This window comes from Lepidochelys kempii, chromosome 11, assembly GCF_965140285.1.
Source record: "Lepidochelys kempii isolate rLepKem1 chromosome 11, rLepKem1.hap1, whole genome shotgun sequence".
Classification (NCBI taxonomy): Eukaryota; Metazoa; Chordata; order Testudines; family Cheloniidae; genus Lepidochelys; species Lepidochelys kempii.
The window spans coordinates 30,706,133-30,727,370 of record NC_136390.1 but is presented as its reverse complement, the minus strand read 5'-3'; the positions used below and the strand labels follow the sequence as shown (position 1 = coordinate 30,727,370).

At 43.1% G+C, this 21,238-nt stretch overlaps 1 protein-coding gene and 1 long non-coding RNA gene across 5 annotated transcripts; both read left to right on the top strand.

The window, feature by feature from the left end:
• Positions 1-225: 225 nt before the first annotated feature.
• LOC140895551 (uncharacterized) lies at positions 226-6,054 on the top strand. The gene is made up of 3 exons (XR_012154258.2): positions 226-370; positions 4,603-4,682; positions 5,531-6,054. It is a non-coding gene; the product is annotated as an uncharacterized LOC140895551 (long non-coding RNA).
• A 3,940-nt stretch (positions 6,055-9,994) lies between these two features.
• NR4A2 (nuclear receptor subfamily 4 group A member 2) lies at positions 9,995-17,950 on the top strand. 4 transcript variants are annotated; one of them, XM_073305515.2, is made up of 8 exons: positions 9,995-10,373; positions 12,021-12,142; positions 12,765-13,452; positions 14,250-14,379; positions 14,742-14,905; positions 15,648-15,850; positions 16,075-16,253; positions 16,373-17,950. In XM_073305515.2, exons 3-8 carry the CDS (start codon positions 12,778-12,780, stop codon positions 16,627-16,629), a joined length of 1,608 nt encoding a protein of 535 aa, XP_073161616.1. In that variant the 5' UTR covers positions 9,995-10,373; positions 12,021-12,142; positions 12,765-12,777; the 3' UTR covers positions 16,630-17,950. The 4 variants fall into 4 exon arrangements, with proteins under 4 accessions (XP_073161616.1, XP_073161614.1, XP_073161615.1 ...); XM_073305513.2 differs by having other exon boundaries at positions 12,587-13,452; XM_073305514.2 differs by lacking the exons at positions 9,995-10,373; positions 12,021-12,142 and having other exon boundaries at positions 12,171-13,452; positions 14,742-14,830.
• Positions 17,951-21,238: the final 3,288 nt, after the last annotated feature.

The window sequence follows — 21,238 nt, the reverse complement described above, 5'->3', positions numbered from 1 at the left end:
CTATTTATCCAGCGGCGCTGCCGTCACGGAGAGCGGCGCTGCTGACGGGGGAGCTGACGCTCTTGGCCGCTACCGCTGGGCTTGCGGCGGCTACAATGGGGCTCTGTGCGGCGCTGGGAACGGGGCGCGGAGCAGGGAGCGCCCCGCCGCAGCCCCCGCTTTCTCCTCCTCCGGGCCCCGCCTGCGGCAAGCGGGGGCCGGGCGCTGCTGCTAGCGCCGCCCCCGGGGCGCGCCTGGCCTCGTCCTGCCTCCCCTCCGCCGGCGGCGCCCGGGCTGAGCTGGGGGAGCGCGGCCCGCGCTGCTGGGGCACGGCGCGGCTCTGCTGGGAGGGACGCGCGGCGGCGGACGGCGCAGGCAAGAGAGGAGCCAGGTAATGTCGTTACAGGCAGGTGCGGGGGGGAGGCGTGTGCGCGCCGCTTTATGGGGGACCAGTCCCGCAAGCAACACAAAGAAACTTCGGCTCCTAGCGCCCTGCCCGGAGAAAGGGAGACTTCTTCCCCACTCTCCCCCCGGGGCTGGCTGGGGCTGTGGAAGTGTAAAGATGCTCCTTCAGCTGCCTAACTCTCTGTTGCCCCCACCCCACCAGTGCGGGGCTTCCGGGAAAGTCCAGCTGCGATCCCATAAAGTAGCAATCGGGGGGCTGGGGTGGGCGTACGACTGCCCTGCCTGCTTCCCCAGTAAAGGAGCGAGGGTGGGACCCGGCCCTCCAGCGAAGCGTAACTGCTTTTTCTCAAAACAGCCCCGCGCATTGAAAGTTGAAAATTAAATTCCAGTAAAGCTTTTGCCTAATTTAACTTAACCGAGGTTTCTGTCGCCCTGGCAGGCTGCCTGCCTGCCTCGATTTAATGGCGTTAAGCTAGGCTTTTTTTACACAAGTACAATTCCATCAATAGTTTTCTGCACAGCTGGATTTCCGCTGGGTGCAGATGTTGCTAATGGCAGCTTAAGCACGGATGGGCAGATAACATATGGAATGCAACATGTTGCCATATGGTCCGTTTAGCCTTTCACCTCCAAGAATATCAATCAAATATGTTCTGGGAGAAATTTAATGACTCTCTGAACAGGAAGATGAATTGCTTGGTACGATTTATATTCTTTGACCTGATGCTATATAACAATAAGACGGTAAATGGAACTCACCGTTTTTATAATAAGAATGTGACCAAATGGGGCTAGATTTCAAATACTCTAAACATTTGCATGTTAGGATCTTGACAGCTGTCAAATTATTCAGACAGTGAAGCGTGCCCCAATAAAAGCATGTCCACGATAAAAATGGACAACCACAGCTTCAACAGTCTTCAGTAAAATTGCCTACATGTATCTCTGGAAACATTTGACAGTATAAAACATTATTATTTATAAACACTCCAATATCCAAAACTATCCACACTTGTACAGCATGAACCAGGAATGAAGAAAAAGGGAGAGGTGCTATGGAACTAAGTATTAGGATTCTCCAAAAAACTAGGAAAATAGATCCTGTTAAATTTGTTGCCTCTCAGTAATTTCAAACCGGTTTACATCAGGGACCACATTTGTTTATCTTTTTATGACCTAAAGTTTTTGACTTCAGTATGATTGATTAAAATTTTTGGCAGAAATTACACTTGCATAAAAATAAAGTCGCTAACTATTCTACCTGAAACAGGTATGTATACCCTTTCATTGTTGATCTTATACTTTGATGTAAAACACTTAAGTCCCAATCCAACTCCCAAAAAATCAATGGAAAGCTTCCCATTGTCTCCCAAGGCTGTTGGATTGGTCCCTTAGAGAACTGACAAAGCCTCTAGTATTCTATTTTTAGTGTCACAGGTAGTGTTTTGAAGTGTGAGCAGATTCTAAAGGACCTGCCAACCTGAACCTCTAGGGTGTTTATCTTTTTACATTTGCGCTCACTCTGAGTTAATTTTTCAAAGGCACTTTTACTTTTAATAACTAATGGATTGTATTCTTTCCCTCTGATATTTCATTCAAGATGGAAAGAAAATTAATATAATAAAAGCAGGAAAGAGAGATTTAAAATCCATCATATAACCATTTTGAGTCTGTCACTGATATTTTTAAACCTTAAATTAAATTACTTTACTTATACACAGGTAATCAATATAGATTGCAAGCTCCTTGGGGCAGGGACTTTCTCTTTGCTATATGTTTGTACAATGCTTAGAACTATGGGGCTCTGGCCTCTAGGTGGTATTGTAAGACTAATAATAAATATCACTGTATATCCCTCTATTTTGGGATAAACCTGATAAATTATTAAAAACGGTTGGTCAGCTAATAGAAAATGAGGTTTCATGCTCCCAAAAATATATATATACCATAAACAGGATATGTGAGCATGTTTTAATTAATATACAATATGTTTGGAGGTATGTATGTATCATGTACAAAAATTCTGTTTTTACAGGAAGTTATTTCCTTTTCCCAACAGAAAACCAAACTCTCTCAGTCTACTGGCACCATTCTTTTTCCATTGGCTGCAGAAAGAGCAGAATTGAGCCCCTATTCCTAGTACATAATTACAGGAGCCTTTCCATCTAAATATGTGAAGGCAAAGTTTGAGTTGCGCACATATGAAATAACTTGTCATGTTAGGCACAATGAGTTATTGCCATTTTGCCAACAAGTATAAAAAATGCTGTAGAGCCAAGACTCTATCATACTACATGCAATAATTTGTTTGACTTAAAAAAAAATGTTGATCAGAATATGCTTAGAAAAAATGGTATTTTGTTAATGCTTCTTGTATTTAACAGGATTTCCAATGGATGAATATTGTGGCAAGTGTCACTGTGTTGTGATATACAACTACTGTTCTCATAACATAGAGAACTAACACTTTTCACTCCAGTGTGTTTGATCCATGCATGATCTTCCTACTTATTGTGCCTGATTGAGAACTTTAAAAACAAATAAAACTGCACAGAATTATAAAGATCCCTTCAAGGGGACCTACATTCTACGAGTCTCTATAATTTTGTTTTGTACTCATTTTCACTTTTAAAAAATGCAAACCTGTTCTACAGGCATTAGTTCTGTTTTTTGGTCTCTCTGAACTGATTCTGTTCATGCATGTCCCACTCCCACATATGACTTGTGTTGAATTACTGTCTTAAAGTCCTAGGTAACATCCATTATAATTTTAACTTCATCCTGTATTCCTAAAGGTGCTCATTAAAGTGAGTGGGGAGCTTTGGCTGAGTAAGGACTATGGAGTCCAGGTCTAAGAAGTGGCTGATTGCCAAAATTAGCCCTATAGAAGGATTGAACTGCATTTGAACCTGTCACCATTATTCTAATGATCTGGGGAGGGAATCACATTGTTATGTGGATCACAATTTTATAGATTGGTAAAACATTGGATTTTAAAGTATTTGTTTAGATATGGGTCTTCAATGCCAAAAAGGCTTCATTATTCACATTCTTATCTCTTAAATTGCCAACTGACTGGAACATTGATTACATAATGGTGCACATACTTCATCTGTGGCAGGAAAGGAGAGGAAATTTGAAAAAATACAAACATTACATATTGTGGATCCTAAATGCATTAGTTTCCTCATAGTGTAATTCTGATTGCATTACAACCACATTTGTTTATCGTTCACTCTGATGTATTAAAATATTTTGCACTTTTGCTTCTCATTTTGATGTAAGAGCTAAAGCAATATATTACAAACTTTAGAGAGAGTCAACATTATGCTGCTCCCCCCCATGTGAAAGTGTGCCTCTGATTTGTATAATAGTACTACAGTACTTCTTTGGTGGACAGATTGTCTCCCATCTTTTATTTTAAAAAGTCACTTTAGTAATAAAAAGTGACCAGTACATCTCTTCTAAAATGGTTCAGTCTATTAAGTTACAAACATGTAGACAATATCACATTGATATGCAGTTTTTAGTTTATCCCTTTTAGTGGGACTATCATGTAAATATATAATGTAAAAGTGCACTTCCTATTTAATACTTTTTCAGATTGACAGTCGTTTTAATTAAATGTGTTCTGGTATTTAAATACCAAAATACAGCATTTCACTACATTTTATAAAATTGTGTTTTTGCATTTATTTCATGTAAGGTTCTTTTTTAAAGCATGTAGTCTTGAATGTTTGTTCTCCCTTTTTTTCACATCATTACTCTGATACTGCTTGATTAGCTCCCTCCCCAGTCATGATTGGTAATTAAAATAGGCATTAAAATTAGTCACTTAGCAATTTTGCTGTTCAATTGGCAATTAAATTACTTAATTGCAATTAAAGTCCTAATTTTAATTGGCAAAATGATAGATGTAGATTTAAGATAATATGTATAAATACTTTAATAAGTGTCTATATAAGGATTACTTAATTACTCAACTTCAAGTTTATGCTGTTAACTTTAGAACTTTTAAGTGAGCAATGAAATTTGTATTACATCTATTCTAAGGATATGGTAATTAGATGTATTACTTATCATAAGGGTCTTTGCTATAAGTTATTTCTCTTAAAACTGTTGTGTGAGCTAACCATTGAAATATACACTATTCATCATCTTACAAACTAGTCATACTTTTAGTTTTGTGATTCAATGTGACTTTCATTCAAATGGTAGATTGGCCTACTGAAGTAGTCTAAGGTTATTCTGCTGAACATAAGTGAGATTGAACTACAGTAAACTGGTCATAATTTCAGGTGAGAATAACTAAACCCTATATTTTATTTCAAGTTGGAATTTCCAACTATTTAATCGATATCTGTTGAAATAAAGGATGATTAGAAAAAGCAAACCTGTTTTTAGAAAGAGATTCTGAAGATGAAATTTAAAATATTGCTGTACATGTGAATTTTTACTAACTTTACTTGTGGTCACTTACCCTGTGTTATGGTAATCAGTGAGACTTACTAAACAAATCTATAGTTAAGAACTTAAATCACATGCTATGAAACGTATTTGCATTATTTCCCTTTATTTCAGTGGGACTAGATATCTAGGAAAAAGCAAGCCGTTTGGGCCTCATGTTTGTATATCCGGTGCTATATTTACAATATAAAAATATTTTTAGCTCTTAAATTGAAAGCATTCTCAGTTTAGACACAATATCATGGAATAATTACTGATTGATACAGATTGCATGTTTTTTATGAGTGCTTTTGGACATGTATGTAAATATTAACTTAATATTTTGGGTGTTGGAATGTCAACTGTCTGCATTAAAAGATAATTTTTAGGGAGGGTTGTTTTAAAATATTTCTCTGTGAAGTTTTTTGTTCATTCTAAACTGATTATATTTGCATATAATCTGAAAGATGTCTTTTTTAAGTCAATTTTTGTTAGTTTTATTCTATTTACATTCATAATAGAAGAATATAATAGTTTTCTACAAGTCAAAAACAAGGCAGAAAAGAAAATTGCATGCAAATTGCCAAAGATCTGGATCATACATATTACAGAAATATCAGCTTACCTTATTCTTAAACTATATCAGTGGAAAAGTATGAAATAAACTGATTTGTGCGGGTTTTTTTTTTTAAATATACAGACTTAATTGCAGCAGAAAACTCAATTTGAAGACACTCAGCAATTCTCAGAAGTTGCATTCTCACAAGAATCCAATATATGGGACAAATGTTTATTATGAAACTACTGCCAATGTCTAGCTACCTCTCTTTGCTCCTAACTCCAAGGAAGTGTAGTGCATCACTACACTGTTTTAAAGTGGTTGTTCTGTTGCCTTTTAAAATAGATTCCTAAAGTGCTCTTAATGAAAAGATAGTGCTCTTATTTTCACTCTATGTAACTTTACTCTGTAAATTAAGTTTTTGCTTTTTCAGAATTCTGTTCCGGTCACTGATCCCACTGAAGTCATTGGGAGTCTTACTGTTGACATCAGTAGGGTGATGCATACACAATGTTTCATATGTTTTTGAGATGAGGAAAATACTTATTTCATGCAAGCCTTTATTAACCATTTAATTAAAAGTTCCCTGGTTCAGGTTTAATTTCTAAATTGTGTTGTATTTTAAATGTATATACAGATTATGTGTAATATATACAATAAAATATTATAATTGAGTTCCCTTGAGTGGTATTTTTTTAGATTTTAACACAGTGGTATGTAATTATTATAAAAATGCACATATAACTACTAGTCTTGTGCTAATTTTCAAAGTTATCAGAGCAATAGGACCACTGATCTATTAGTCTAAAAATGTTACTTTAAGTTTTTTAAAAGATGGCATAAATTGTGGATTTAGAGGAGGGAGGGAACACAGTGTCCAAAAAAACCCCAACAACCCTCACTATTGAAATGTTGTTGGTATGAGGAGAAAAGACACAGTGGAAAACATCCACTGCCATCAATCTATTCTTCTTAAAAACATTTACTATTTTTGAAAATCAAAACTCTTTTTTAATTTTGCTGAGGCTCTGTAGAACTTTTTCATTTATTTTAAAAGGATAAAGAGTAATAATTTTCATATTTTTATTCCTCTCTGTATTTTTTTTCAAGAAGATGGCAGTAATGGAATAACATTTAGAAATACAGATACCATGTTTTTTAAGAACTGTATGAAGCCTTCCCATTTGACCACAAATCTTTAGAAGGTTAGTCATTAGGCTTTGGGCCTAAAAAAGGACTGCACATCCTGTCACACTGCCACATCATGTTTTCTCTGTATAACAATTTTGAACAGCTGGAGTAATTTTTAGTATGGGAAATCACTTACATTTAGCCCATTGTTTTACTGTTTATAAATTTGTGTATGTGTGTGTATGTGTGTGTGTGTGTGTGTGTGTGTGTGTGTGTGTATATATATATATATATATATATATATATATATATATATAATACACTCTCTCTCTCCCTCCCTCCCCCCCCCAGTCAGGAATCCTCTCCTTAAGTTGATTTACTTAATGTTTTAAAAAATATACCTTTGGTTTTCCAAACCTGATTTGAATTTTGTTAGGTGATTAAAAAGCCACTACTTCTCATGGCATTTATGTGGACATAAAACCTCTTCCTTCTGAGGAGTTAGATTCCTAGAATCTGGCCCAAAATAGAGAGAACACCATGCCAATTTATTTAGGAAATTATTTAAAAGCTTGAAGCAATACACAAGTTGTTATAGTGATGGTTTCTATGCTGCTCTTCCAGAACCATATGCCATTCTGTACAAGGAGACAAGGTGGGTGAGGTAATATCGTTTAGTGGAACAACTTCTGCTGGTGAGAGGGACAAGCATTTGAGCTTACAGAGGGCTTCTCAAATGTTTGTCTGTCTCACCAGCAGAAATTGGTCCAGTAAATGGTATCCCGCCTTGTATCTTTAACAGCGTGGGCCCAACACAGTACCATACCACTGCACAGGCTGTCTAGGTGCGGTTTTGTATTGCTTGTGAAGTCTAGCCCCCTACTGGTGAGATCCCTGAACTGCAGTGGCTGGTGGTTTTGATTGGGCTGCTGCTGCTATACTTCCACCACTTTGGTGGTGGTTTAAGCCTCTTCACACACTGTGTTCATGGGTGAACACATCTGGCTGCTGGACATCAGGATTCCTACTTAGCAGAGGAGTAGCTGCAGCCCAGTTTGTCACAACTACTGTTATCCCTTCACCAGAGGCACAAAAGAAGACCCAAAGATGTTAAGTACAGGTGTAATTTTGGTACAGAGCGGTGAGTGAAGAGAAATTTCAGTAATGTTTTGCACGGGTTAAAACAATACCTGCCCCCTCTTTCTGAAAAGTAATTGTCCTCGTGGAAACTTGCTTCTCTTGTATTTTAGGAATGAGATTGATGCGGATTCAACATAGCTGCATAAAACCAATAGACAGATCATCATGCTTACCTGCAGAAAGATCATGGGGAACTTGCAAAGTTGCAATTCGGAGAGAGCTATCGCAAAAAGCTACAGTGGGGGGGGGGGGGGGGGGGGGGGAGAGTGTGGCACACCTGTGAGCGCCTTTGAAGTACAGTGGCTCAGGGGAGCTTTTAATAAGAGTTTTGACAATGGCAGATACATTGCTTAAACCCCCTCCCCCCCATTTATAGCTCGTTGCAGGGCTGTTGTAGCCATGCCTGTCGTAGGGTAGCAGAGAGACAAGGCAGGTGCGTGCGGCGCCCCGAAGGAATGTCACAAGTGACTCCCGCTGTGAGCCCGCGGGCACCGCGCCTTGGCGGCTCGCGAGCTTCCGACCGGGGATACTGAAAATAGCCCCGCCCACTCTGGGGCTATAAGCGGCTCCCCGCACTGCAACAGAGCGGGGAGCCGGCCAAGCAGCTGCTATTTTTGGCGCAGCCGGCTGCTTGCGTCAGTAGCGGCGTCCCCTTGCGTCACGCGCCGCCCCGCCCAACTCTCACTTTTTCCCTTTCGTTCGCTTCAGCCCACGGGCGGCGGCTGACGCTGCTGCGCTCATGCTAATGAGCCCCCTCCCCGTCTGCCGCTCGCCCCAGCCTGCAGCCGCCGCCGAGCTTAAGGTGGCTGCTTCAGGTTCCCCTCGCGCGGCGCGCCTGGGACGCCCGGGGCTATTTATAGCGCTGCCAAACATAGCTCCCGTGTGACGCCCGGGGCGAAAGGGGTGGGCTGCCCCCGGCCGCCCGGCGCAGACACAGCGTCCTGGCTGCAAAGAGGGTCAGAGGAGTTGTAGCAGGGCAAGCCCCTTCCCGCTGATGGGGTGGGGGAGCCATCCAAAGGGAGCTGCTTCCTTGCAGCGTGGGCGTCAGGTTAACAGAGCTTTGAACCCCAGCACAGGGAAGTCAGATGCTGCAGTCGTCGGGGGAACCAGGATAGATGAGGTGCCTCCCTGGAGGTTTAATGAAACCCCATTGAAGACTACCGGGCAGGAGCTGGGCAGGGACACCCGGACGGTCTCCGAAGGGGTCATGGCCTGCAGGGGAAGGGGATAAAACATAAAGCACAGACCATACCCTCAGGTCGAGAGCCAGCTTTTCCTCCGGCAAAAGGGGAGGTGGGGACAGGTGTGGCTCTTGCGGGAACCCTATAATTGTTCCTATTATGTACAGGCAAGTATATCTCCTTTTAGCAGGCATTTTCTGCACGCCTTTCCTTCCTTCTGTGAGTTGGAGTGCCCACTCCTAGCCTATTTCAGTGGGTTAACATGCAAAGCAGAGACAGGGCTGTGTGACAGCTTCTAGTATTACCCTGATCTGAGTAAAGGGCACCCCCCACCATCACCCTTGCTCTGCACTTTTTCTCTCGGTAGAGCACAGAGGTATTGCAGCCATGCTTTTACATTGCATAAGTTAAAGTAGAATGCGTGTAACTCCGTACAAGCGGGTTCTTTATTCCCCGCGTACAGACAGAGACGTTGTCCACGGCGGGCCAGGAACTTTCCTCCAAAAACAAATATGCATTTCCAATGCCTTTAATTAGCACTGTTAAGTGGTGCAAGCGCTGAAAATATGCTGTGAGATGTAAACCAACCCCCCCCCCCCATTTTCCTAACAATTGGACAACCTGTTGCGTGAAGCTGTATTGTTTTGAGAGAAAGATGATTTCAAGGCACCGGCGGACTCAGATTTTAAACAATGACGATTGCTCTGCGGCGAGTAATAAAACATTCTCTCAAATAAGCCTGGAGACAGTGAAGCTGGTGCTAACAGGCGCTGCTGTTTGTTTTTGGGGGGGAGAGAGGTCCTCATTTCTAGCTGTAGAAAATGCCTCCGTGGGTCACAAAGAAGGGGGGAAATCTGTATCTAACAAATGATGAAAGTAGCGATGTCCATATGTATGTACGTGTGCAAGAAAAATCCCCGTACCGTACTGTGGTATAGACACACAACTTAGCAGACCCCCTGCAGACAGAGCAACACACGTTATTATACAGTGTGCCTGCGTGCAGAGAGCCGCAGAGAGATCCTCTAAGGTGTATGACACGGCGTGGGGGGCTGTGGGGGGGAAATCTAGTTCTTTGTTTACAGTCTAGCACATCTAGGGGGTGTAAGTGCGGGGGGATTGCACCTATTTTGGAAAAGCTGTAACAAGGTGAACCGAGGGGGCTTGTTCCCACCTTAAAATCTGCACTCTTGGTGATGTCACGTCGGAAATTTACCAAAGCAAGAACTGGCCAACTGTGGCGAGAGATCCAGCCCCTCGAATGGCTGATTGGGCGGGCGGCACTGACGTGCACTGACGCTTGGAGACTTTAGGTGCATGTTGGCTGTGGAATACGGAGCCCACATAAACAAAGGCACATTGGAGGGAAGGGCCAGTCTGTCCGGCTTGCTCGCACTGTGCTTTACTAGTACTGTACTTCCCAATAGAGAATAACTAGCAAGTGCTCCGTCATCGGTGGCTTTATCCGCCGATCTGCCCCTGGGAACCTGTTGTGCAGACGGTTGAATGAATGAAAAAGACATTGCTAACAAGTGAGTATTGATTTTTGTAAAATCCCCCTGTTTAATCTTGTCGTTGATTTACAGCCCTGTGCAGGATGCCCTCAGTCTTCACAATGGACTTCAGTGGAGGGGGCTGGGAGGGTAGATGGAAATAGGAGGCGTTAAAATATTGTGTGTGTGGTTTTCAAATGCCACCTTCTTCTATACTGTATTTCCAAAATGTCATTCGGTTAATTCATCGCTCAGTGAGCCTCCGATCTGGTTCTGTAAAAGATGCGAACATGAAATCAACTTTGGTGCAAGAATCTGCCCCTGTCTGTCTGCTGTAACTTTCACCTGTTTGGCAGACCTAGAATGTCGAAGTTGGGCTGTTCAGGTAAACGCGTGTAGCTGGGGCCTGAACTTCCACGGTTAAATAGCAGGAGGAAAGTTCTGCTTGGGAACATTTTTCTCTCTCCATCTCCAAGGTTAGCAACCGGTGCTGGTGGTATAAGGCAGCTCCATAGAGTTCTTTAGTGTCCTAGCACTTAGTTGCCTTTTTATATTTATTGCTGCCGTGCGCGTGTTATAAGCTTGCAGGGGTGGCTTGCAAGGCTTCCTGCTAGTTTCATGGAGCGGAGTTATTCTTTTCGGCGGTGATCCTTTCCCCTCCCCCCAACCTGCTATTTACTTAGTGTACACTGACCATCAACAAAGCAAGCCGTCAGGCCAGGCGTTAATTAGTGGAAGAGAAAGGAGTGGATATTTGGATGAAGTGGAGTTGGAATGAAGATGCGTAGTCGCTGTCTGTGGTATCAAGGCAGTCTGGAGATGTTAGGGACGTTAACATGGTTTGTTTCACCCGGCAGGGTGTATATTAAGTTTGTGGTTCTACCACTGGTAATGTGTTACTTGTGTAAGGTGTCACACTATGAAGCAAATAGTATTGGTGGGCGTTTAAAGTCACTCCTGCTTAAAGGAGCCGGGGGCTCTGTTTATTTCACATGTCCCTTTTTGACTTTAGTTGTGCATAGTTAGAAAACAAAGAGAACATATATTAGGCGGCGTTCATTTATTGTTAATCAAGATTTCCCTGGGTAAGCGCATCCACTGGAAGCATTTTACAGCACTGTTAACCAGGTTTCTTTAATCTGAAACTCCTTTGGCTTCTTTGATTGTCTAGTTACCTTATTTAACGTTGTTCATTGTCATCTATGCCCCTTTTTAGAGCTGTCGTTAAAAGTCACATTGGATTGTAGGGACTTTCAAGGGAAGGTGCAAAACGGTGCCTTCCCCCTTTTGTTCTTCAATAACTGGACTCAGCTGTTATTTGGGGAGGGGATATGTGTTAAAAATCCAATCAATTTTCCCTTCCGTGGAAATAGTAGAACAAAAAACAATTAAAAATAATAATGTAAATATCAACCTGCTTTCAGTAAGTTTTCTTCCCGATAATAACTCTTTGGGAGAACTAGTTTATATGCCAAAATGCCACAAGGACAACATTTCATATTCGCTCTGACTAGCTCTTTTCTTAAACTATTTTAGGTCTGATTTCTTCATTAAAAGGCCGCACAATGCCTCTTACTAAAACAGGCAAGCTCTTGTACTAGAGAAGCTCACGGTTTTGTGATACTACATTTGTTTCAAACCAGTCCTTAGTAAATCTGAACATAAAGTCTATTGTGTCTGTTTCAGAGAACGTACTGGGCAGTCTGGAGTCCTCACTGATTTTCTAAAATCTTGGAAACTTTGTCTCCATTGAATTCCGACACTGTCCACCTTTAATTCCCTCGAAAACGCCTGTAACTCGGCTGAAGGTTTGTGAGCTTAATTTCTTTAATATTCAAAAGAAACAACTTCACACTGAAAGCCAAGTAACATAAGTAAGACACGTGCGTAGATGTGTTCCAAACAACTTCACATTGTGCAACTCACTTCATCGTGTTTCTTTACAAATGAACTAGCTGAAAATATCATTGTACACAGAAATAAAGCGACTGGCGCTCATTCGGTCTGTTTGTGGGGGCCTGAAAGACATTTTGGGGGTACACTATGCACTGTAAACATTCACAGACATCAGAGCTCTATGTACTTTAGTGTAATCTCTTTTTATCCCCTGTGAACACCTTTTCTTTGCGCAATAAGAAGTGTGTGCGGCTTCCTAATGTGGCCCGCAGTGTTGTAGAAAGCAGGTGTACAAAGCAGGGGAGAAAGTATGCAGTTGACCAGGCTGAGTATATATTACACTGTTTCATTTCCAGCCATGCCCTGTGTTCAGGCTCAGTATGGGTCATCGCCTCAAGGAGCCAGCCCAGCTTCCCAGAGCTACAGTTACCACTCTTCAGGAGAATACAGCTCCGATTTCTTAACTCCAGAGTTTGTCAAGTTTAGCATGGACCTCACCAACACTGAAATCACTGCCACCACTTCTCTCCCCAGCTTCAGTACCTTTATGGACAACTACAGCACAAGCTACGACGTGAAGCCACCTTGCTTGTACCAAATGCCCCTGTCCGGACAGCAGTCCTCTATTAAAGTGGAAGACATTCAGATGCACAGCTACCAGCAACACAACCACCTCCCCCCTCAGTCGGAGGAGATGATGCCTCATTCGGGCTCCGTTTACTACAAGCCTTCGTCGCCCCCGACTCCCACCACCCCCGGCTTCCAGGTGCAGCACAGCCCCATGTGGGACGACCCTGGCTCCCTCCACAACTTCCACCAGAATTACGTGGCCACCACCCACATGATCGAGCAGAGGAAAACGCCGGTGTCCAGACTCTCCTTATTCTCATTTAAGCAATCACCCCCAGGAACCCCCGTGTCCAGCTGCCAGATGCGATTTGACGGGCCCCTCCACGTGCCCATGAACCCCGAGCCATCCGGGGCCCACCATGTAGTCGATGGCCAGACATTTGCAGTGCCCAATCCCATCCGCAAACAGGCATCCATGGGCTTCCCAGGGCTACAGATTGGACATGCGTCCCAGCTGCTGGACACCCAGGTGCCATCCCCTCCTTCCCGGGGGTCTCCATCCAACGAGGGCCTCTGCGCTGTGTGCGGGGACAACGCGGCCTGCCAGCACTACGGAGTGCGTACTTGTGAGGGCTGCAAAGGTTTCTTCAAGGTGAGCTGGAGGTGCTGAGCGAGCGTGGGGAGGGTGGCGGAAGGGGTTAATTCACAAACTCCAAAGGGATCCCCGTCCTGTGCTCACCCACACCAAGGCAAAGCAACAGCCTGGCCAAGAAGCTCAGGCGCAGATCCCACTGGGAGGGAGGGAGGGAGGGGAGAACGGCAAACACAGAAGGAGCAAGCAGGAGAGGAGGGCAAATGTCTGCAAATAACGGCGCCTTGTGCTCCTCTAAGCCCGATGTAGTTTTTGCAAAACTCCCCGCTGCAATGGGCCAAGACACACTGGTGTCCGTGGGGCCCGCCCCAAATGGCTGCAGATCCTTGGCGAGAAGTTGCGTGCAGGAGTTGAACAGGAGGCATTTGCATGTGCTAGAAGCTGCCTTCCCCTTCAGATTGAAATTGGTTAGGACAGAGAACCGTGTCTAAGCTAACCAAGTGGAACAGAATTCCCTATGGTAAAATTAAGTGATCTCTTTATTTCACCATCCTGATTGAATAATCTTATCATTTTAAATGGAGAAGGTCTCCAAGGAATGTAAATAATATGAATGCCCACGGATTTGTATTTACTGAGCGTCTCCTTCTCCTTCTCTTGGCATATAAAACACTGCTAGGAGCTGCAAGGTTAGCTCAAATGTTAACGCTATCAATTTTCTTCTGTTAAATGCCCTGGAAAAAAAGGGAGGGGAGGGGGGAATCCCAGCCTTGTAGGCACTTTAACTGGATCAGTTGGGGGCTGCAGAATGTAATGGAAATTAACAAATAATTTGTCGTTTCCTTCTCTCCGTGCAGCGCACTGTCCAGAAAAACGCCAAATACGTGTGTTTAGCGAATAAAAACTGTCCAGTTGACAAACGCCGCAGAAATCGCTGTCAGTATTGTCGGTTTCAAAAGTGCCTTGCAGTTGGCATGGTCAAAGAAGGTAGGTCTTCAGCGTCCCCCGGCCCTTTCCTCTCAGCTACACCCTCCCCCACGCATCCTTTCTGTTCCCCCTCCGCCCACCCCCACCCCAGAAGGTCTTTGTGCCAGGCCTCAGCTGGGAGCATGATCCCGGAGAGCCACGGCGCTTTTGATTCAAATAGGATCCCCTTGGAATAAGAAATAAAATAAAGCAGCATTTCTTTGTGTTACCCTTCTCGGCTGTAGCCTTGCAGCCTTGGAGATTTATACACATCCAGTCTAGGTTGGTACCCATAGCGGGGGGGGGGGGGCAGCATCTGTGTGTTTCACTCTCGTGTGTTATAGGTGGGGGGAAGGAACGCTGAACGTCCTTTTCTTTCGCAGTGGTTCGCACAGACAGCTTAAAAGGCCGAAGGGGTCGCTTACCATCCAAACCGAAGAGCCCCCAGGAGCCCTCACCCCCCTCTCCCCCGGTGAGTCTGATCAGTGCCCTGGTGAGAGCCCATGTCGACTCCAACCCGGCTATGAGCAGCCTGGACTATTCCAGGGTAAGCTGGAGACAATACTAACATACAGACATAGCTGCAAACACGCACACACGTGCCCATATGCAGAGAGAGAGAGAGAACAGTGACCGACCCCCCCCCTTCACTCACCACGAGCAAGACGCACACCCTGCAGATGTCGGTCCCATTTGTTCCACAGAGTTTCGGGACTATCGTGACATTGTCAGGCACCCGTGTATACTCTGAGCACATGCTGTTCAGCTTCTACACACCCTGAAAGCCGGTAGTCCATGCACTGAGTAGTGATCCTGTGGCAAACTGGCCTGGGAGTGAGGGAGAAGGTAGCCTAGCAAGAATATTCGGTGTTATTCCAGCTGCGCGGAAATACAGCATCTAATGACTGGGGGGGGGGGGGGGATTAAAATATATAAAGTTCTATAACTTTTATTAAGGGGTTACCAGGCTTTCCAGGAGGCTAACATCGGGACTGGCATGAATACTAACTTGCTAATTGTGTTGTGCAGATAAGAGTGAACGCTTCTCAATGCAGGGTGACCCTCTGTTTAGTCTGTATAGAAATGGCAATTTACATATTCAAAGCAGCGACCTCATAGCACCATCCCTAATTGAATTAATTGCCCTGGAACATCTCATTTCCTTACTGGTCAGAGAGAGGTTTAATTGTTATAAAAACCTGGCTCCCCTACTAGAAATGGGGTTAGCAATTTCACGGGTTATATATTTTAGAGAACCTCATTAAGTGCTTTTTAAAATGAAATTCCAGTTCCAGGCTAACCCTGACTACCAGATGAGCGGAGATGACACTCAGCATATCCAGCAGTTTTATGATCTCTTGACCGGCTCCATGGAGATCATCCGAGGATGGGCAGAAAAAATCCCTGGTTTCACTGACCTCTCTAAACCGGATCAGGACCTCCTCTTCGAATCCGCTTTCTTGGAACTGTTTGTGCTGCGGCTAGCATACAGGTAAATGGCCAACATTCAAAAGGCAACTTCTAGATTATTATGAAATCAAATCCTTTCATGGTCCACTGATCTGCGTTTTATTAACTCCTGGGTAATTAGGTGCCTCTTAAATCCTCCATTTATTGCTCTTCACGTAATTAGTTGTTTAGCTTATCTTTTCTTTTTCCCCCCTTTCTCTTTCTCGCTTCTTCTCCCCCCCCCCCCCCACCTTGTATTAATTGCAGGTCCAGCCCAGTGGAGGGCAAGCTTATCTTTTGCAATGGGGTGGTCCTGCACAGGTTGCAGTGTGTCCGTGGCTTTGGAGAATGGATTGATTCCATTGTTGAATTCTCCTCCAACTTGCAAAATATGAACATCGACATATCTGCCTTCTCATGCATCGCTGCCCTGGCTATGGTAACAGGTCAGTACAGCTCTACCTTCTTGTGTTTTGGTGTTTCAACATCACTACACAGCCCAGTTGCCCTGTTCTGGTATCCACATTGTCAAACCTGTGATGTCCCACATCCTTGTCTTTTGCAGAGAGGCATGGGCTAAAGGAACCCAAGAGGGTGGAAGAACTTCAGAACAAGATTGTGAATTGTCTCAAAGACCATGTGACTTTCAATAACGGAGGTTTGAATCGCCCCAATTATTTGTCCAAACTCTTGGGGAAGCTCCCTGAACTTCGCACCCTTTGCACACAGGGGCTGCAACGCATTTTCTATCTGAAACTAGAAGATTTGGTGCCACCTCCAGCAATAATCGACAAACTTTTTCTGGACACTTTACCTTTTTAAGACTCTTCCCGTGCACTTAAAGTGAACTTTAAAGAAAATAAACTCGACCTGTCTGAAGGGGAATTCACCTGTGCGCAAAGCAGCACCTTTGGATGCCAGATTCCCATCCCCAAAACTGTTGCTAACCTCCTGAAGGCAGAAGGTGAATGGGCATTTTGGCTCTGGGGCATCAAGGATTCAGATGATGAACAAGGACAACTTAAATACTGTGGTATAAGCTTTTTATTATCGGCTCAAAATATTATTAAGAGGACTTCTGATTAAAAAGACGATCATATTTGGCAACGCCGGACTAAGACTCATATGATGACAAAGTACTAAGGTGACCCACAAGTCTCACCCTCTTAAAGACTAAAGTTTTCTGACGTAAAAGAAAGCTGTAATATATACTAAAAACTAAATGTTGCGTGGGTGGCATGAAATTAAAGAAGGCAAAGGCTTGTACATTTATCAGATGCAGTTTGGCTCTTTAAATTATTCTGTGCCTATTTATGAATAAATATTAAAAACCAATTCTAAAAGGAAGAACATAAATGTGTTTTCAAATAAAGAGAATTAAGTAACTCAATGAAATGGGAAAGCATGATGATTCCAGGACGATAATGTTATAGGCACTTGCTATTTCAGTAATGTCTATATTCTATAAATAGTATTTCAGACACTATGTAGTCTGTTAGATTTTATAAAGATTGGTAGTTATCTAAGCTTCAAACATTTTCTCAGTTGTAAAATAGGTGGGCACAAGTATTACAAAACCGAAATCTTGGACAAAGGGGCACATAGTGTTTGTAAACACCGTCCAACATTCCTTGTTTGTAAGTGTTGTATGTACTGTTGATGTTGATTAAAAAAAGTTTATATCTTGATTATTTTGTTGTCTAAAGCTAAACAAATCTTGCATGCAGCAGCTTTTGACTGTTTCCAGAGTGCTTATAATATATATAACTCCCTGGAAATTACTGAGCACTTTGAATTTTTTGTTTTGTTTTTTATGTCTAAAATTGTCGGTTAATATATTATTTTATGTTTGAGTAATATTTTTAATATTGCCATATTCTGTAGTATTTTTCTTTGTATATTTCCAGTATGGCACATTATACAAGTCACTGCCTTTTTTTCTATGGTGTATGACAGTTAGAGACGCTGAATTTTTTTTTCCCTGATAAACTCTTTCTTTGGGAAAGACAATTTTAATGTTTACAACAATAAAACCATGTAAACGAATAGAATTTCGTCTCCTTTCTGTCTAAGCGAGAAGTACCAATACCAAAATCCATTGCAGATAAAGAAAATTGACGATATAGTCCTAAAAAGTGAAAAGGAGAACGGATGAGCCGTGTCACTTATTTAGTAATTTGTGGAGCTGAATGTGCAGACTCTGAAGGAGGAGCAAGAGGAACACCTAAGACTAAAAGGTTGGTCCAGATTTTGTTCTTAGGAGGTTCCTGTCCTGGTACTGAGTTCAGGCACTACTTCCAATGGCACAGAAGTCATTTAAAGCTTCGTGTGTATTGTTTTTGTAAAAGCAAGCAACTTTTATGGATTTTATTTCCCAAACCCTGTACTGTAGCTCTTGGGGTCTGTTTGGGATGGGGGAAAGTAAAGGGGACAGACGCTGGTGACAGTCCCACAGATGTTGTTTTCTGAAGTCTGAAGATTTTTTTAAAAATGTGTTTAAATTTTGTTTACATGGAAATATTTTCATTTTAGGGATCAGTGGAGCCCGGCTTAGAATACTTAGAGTTCTCTTTGGAGAAAGTGTCTGAATAAATAAGCCAGAATTGTCTGCTTTGACGCCGGCTTGCTATAAATAAGTTATGACATAGTCTCATATTTAGCGACTTCTAAAGTGTAAAGAAAATGAAAGCTAGAAAAGCTAATTTAGCTGTTTGCAGTGACCCCAAGCCTCTTGTATTTCAGTGTGAGACTGAGAAATAGGTCTCTGTTTCATAGCTTTGAACGATGCAGGCTGCAAATTAGTTCAGAAACAAAACATGGAGTGGAGAAATTGCGAAACAATATAATGAATTTAAAATGTGGCTATTTGAATGATTAGCGCCAACATGTTATACTTATAGTGCAATGAAAGCTTTGGTACTAGATCAGGGGAATTAAGAAAACTTCAGTCTCTTATGCTAGGGAAGGAAAATGTATGTGGAGCTGTATCCCGGAGACGATGCTCATCTATTATTTTCAATCTGTTTTGAATATATTATTTGCAAAGTATAATAAAGAAAATGGATGGACAGATTAGGGAGAAAGAGATAAGACCAGTTTTCCGGGTTTCCAGAAAAGGGGATTTAGGAGCGAGAGATTCTCAATCTCTTTTCAGAGTCTAGGAGCGTGGGAGGTAAAAGCCCAAGTCACAGCTAACAAACCTTATTAAAATAAGGAATTTTGCCTCTGGAGTTAGATAACTGGAGGCAAAGGAATGAGAAGACGAGAGCCAAAGCAGGGGAAGTGCGAGTGCGTCATTTAAACCTGTTCCATCCCATTGTGCGGCTCAAGTCTGCGTAGGTATCGTCAACTAGTTATTTCACTTTTTACCTGTTCAGGCTACCAGTGAATCCAGCTGATACCGTAGGAGGATGTGCTGTACAACGTACAGCCCCGGTATCACTGAACTCCTGTCCCCGGGGTTGTACCGCAGCGACGCCCCGGGATCTTCATTGTCTTCCCTTCGGAGACCGGCTCTCCGACTCCCCGCTTCATCCCCCAGGCTGCGCTTGGGCTAAGGCGGGCAGAGGACTGCCCAGCTCCAGAGCGGAGAAGGGACAGGTCCTGTGTCCAGCTTGCCTGTTGTTTGTCACTAAAGGGAGCAGGGTCGCGGGCTCTCGGCGGTACAATCTGCTCTCCAAGTCTCTGATTCTTTAGCAATACAGGGGGTGTAAAATCTTCCCAGTGTCACCCAGCTGTTTGGGGCCGGGGAACTCAAGGTCTCTGAGCAGGAAGCTTCTGTCGCTGCGGATCAAACTTTGTAGGTTAGTGCCCTGACCGATCCCTTAAGCAGAGAAAAGGCGAAGGATCAAATGGCAGGGCCCTATGATTGCCTCACGCAGTCCTAGAAATCCAAGCCGGAGTGAGATTCTCCAAAGACCTCGAAACTTTCCAGGGCACGTTTTAGGTTCGGGGTTATTTTACTTCTTATCCTCAAATGCGCTGAAACTATCCCCCCGCTGGGCCAAATTCTGTTCTCTTGATGAAGTTACTCCGGATGTACTCAAGTGTATCCGTGATTATAACGGAGTTACTCCGGCGTTATCCAGATGGGCATGACATCAGAATACAGCCCAAAGCTTTTAACAGATGAATATTTCTCTAGGTAAATGTACAGATTATGCAGGATACACGTCAACAGAGGGACAATAGTATTAATTTATGGAGATACCTAGAGTTAAATCAATTTGGGAAGTAACGTTATTTTTATTTCCTGAGGCTGATCGTCTCTCTTAGCGTCTGCAAACTGATTTCCTCCTTTTCGTGCGCGTCTTCTGAATGTCTTTTCGCTTCTCATTCGCAGGGACTTTGCTTATTACAGTTACTTTAAATGTAAAGATGCTTTTCTGTCAAGAACCACCTTTATATCTAGTTACAGACTCGCATCGGTCTGAAAGCCAGGGCACAAGGACGGAACATGTGTTTTTTACAAGTGATGGAAGAATTCATTTTTGCCTGTGTGACTTATTTTCTCAGTCGCTGGACACAAATAGCTCAGCCTTCCCTTTTAGATGCCTCCTGCACATCACTGAAGGACAATAAGTGGGTCTTGGGAGTTAGTGCATATCTCCCTGGGTATCTAATACACGTAGCTTTACAGAAGAGAGAGCTCCATTGTCATATGAACACTTCATGTAAATACCTCTAAAAAGAGAGGATTACTTAGCTCCATAATATATAGCTCTGTGCACACAATTAACAATTATGGGAAGAACTTTCTGTGTTTTCTGTGTTGTTACAGATTTCATGTTCCCAGGGAAGTTCTCTGAACTAAAGAAAAATCTCCAGTTAGCCCAAATATGCAGACACTCTTTCACAGTGACCTTTCGTTGTTCACATACTCTCATCCACTCATACCCCTTAATCCAGAGCTCATCTGTTGCCTCTCTGGCATGGAGACTGCTGAGCCAAAGCTCTTTGCAACAAGGCCTAGCCTCTTCCGGGAGGCTGCATACCTGATCGCTTTTGGAGGTCAATAGGGGCAAAATATTGCCCCAGCAGGGGACAATATTCTGAGACAAAAGCCAGAAGGTGCAGGAACAATATTTTGCAGCTTTTAGTTGATGTAATCTTATCTGTTGTATTGCATGTGTGCATTGTTCTAAAATTATAGATCCTGGTTATATTCAACATCTGAAAGGCTTCCAATTCTTTACACAGCAAACACTCCCATTTTGTCAGAGCGGTTATTTGATCCTGAACTCTGGTGGACCATTCCATTACCACAGTCAATATGGGGGTGCTGGGGATACACAACAAACAGAACCTATCTAACAGTTGCTGGAGGCCTAATGTGCTCCCAGTCCAACAACCTAACAAATATTACCACGTGGAATAGGGCCAGGGATGTATTTCTTTTTATTATATAATTGACTTTTTTAGTTCTCTCGGT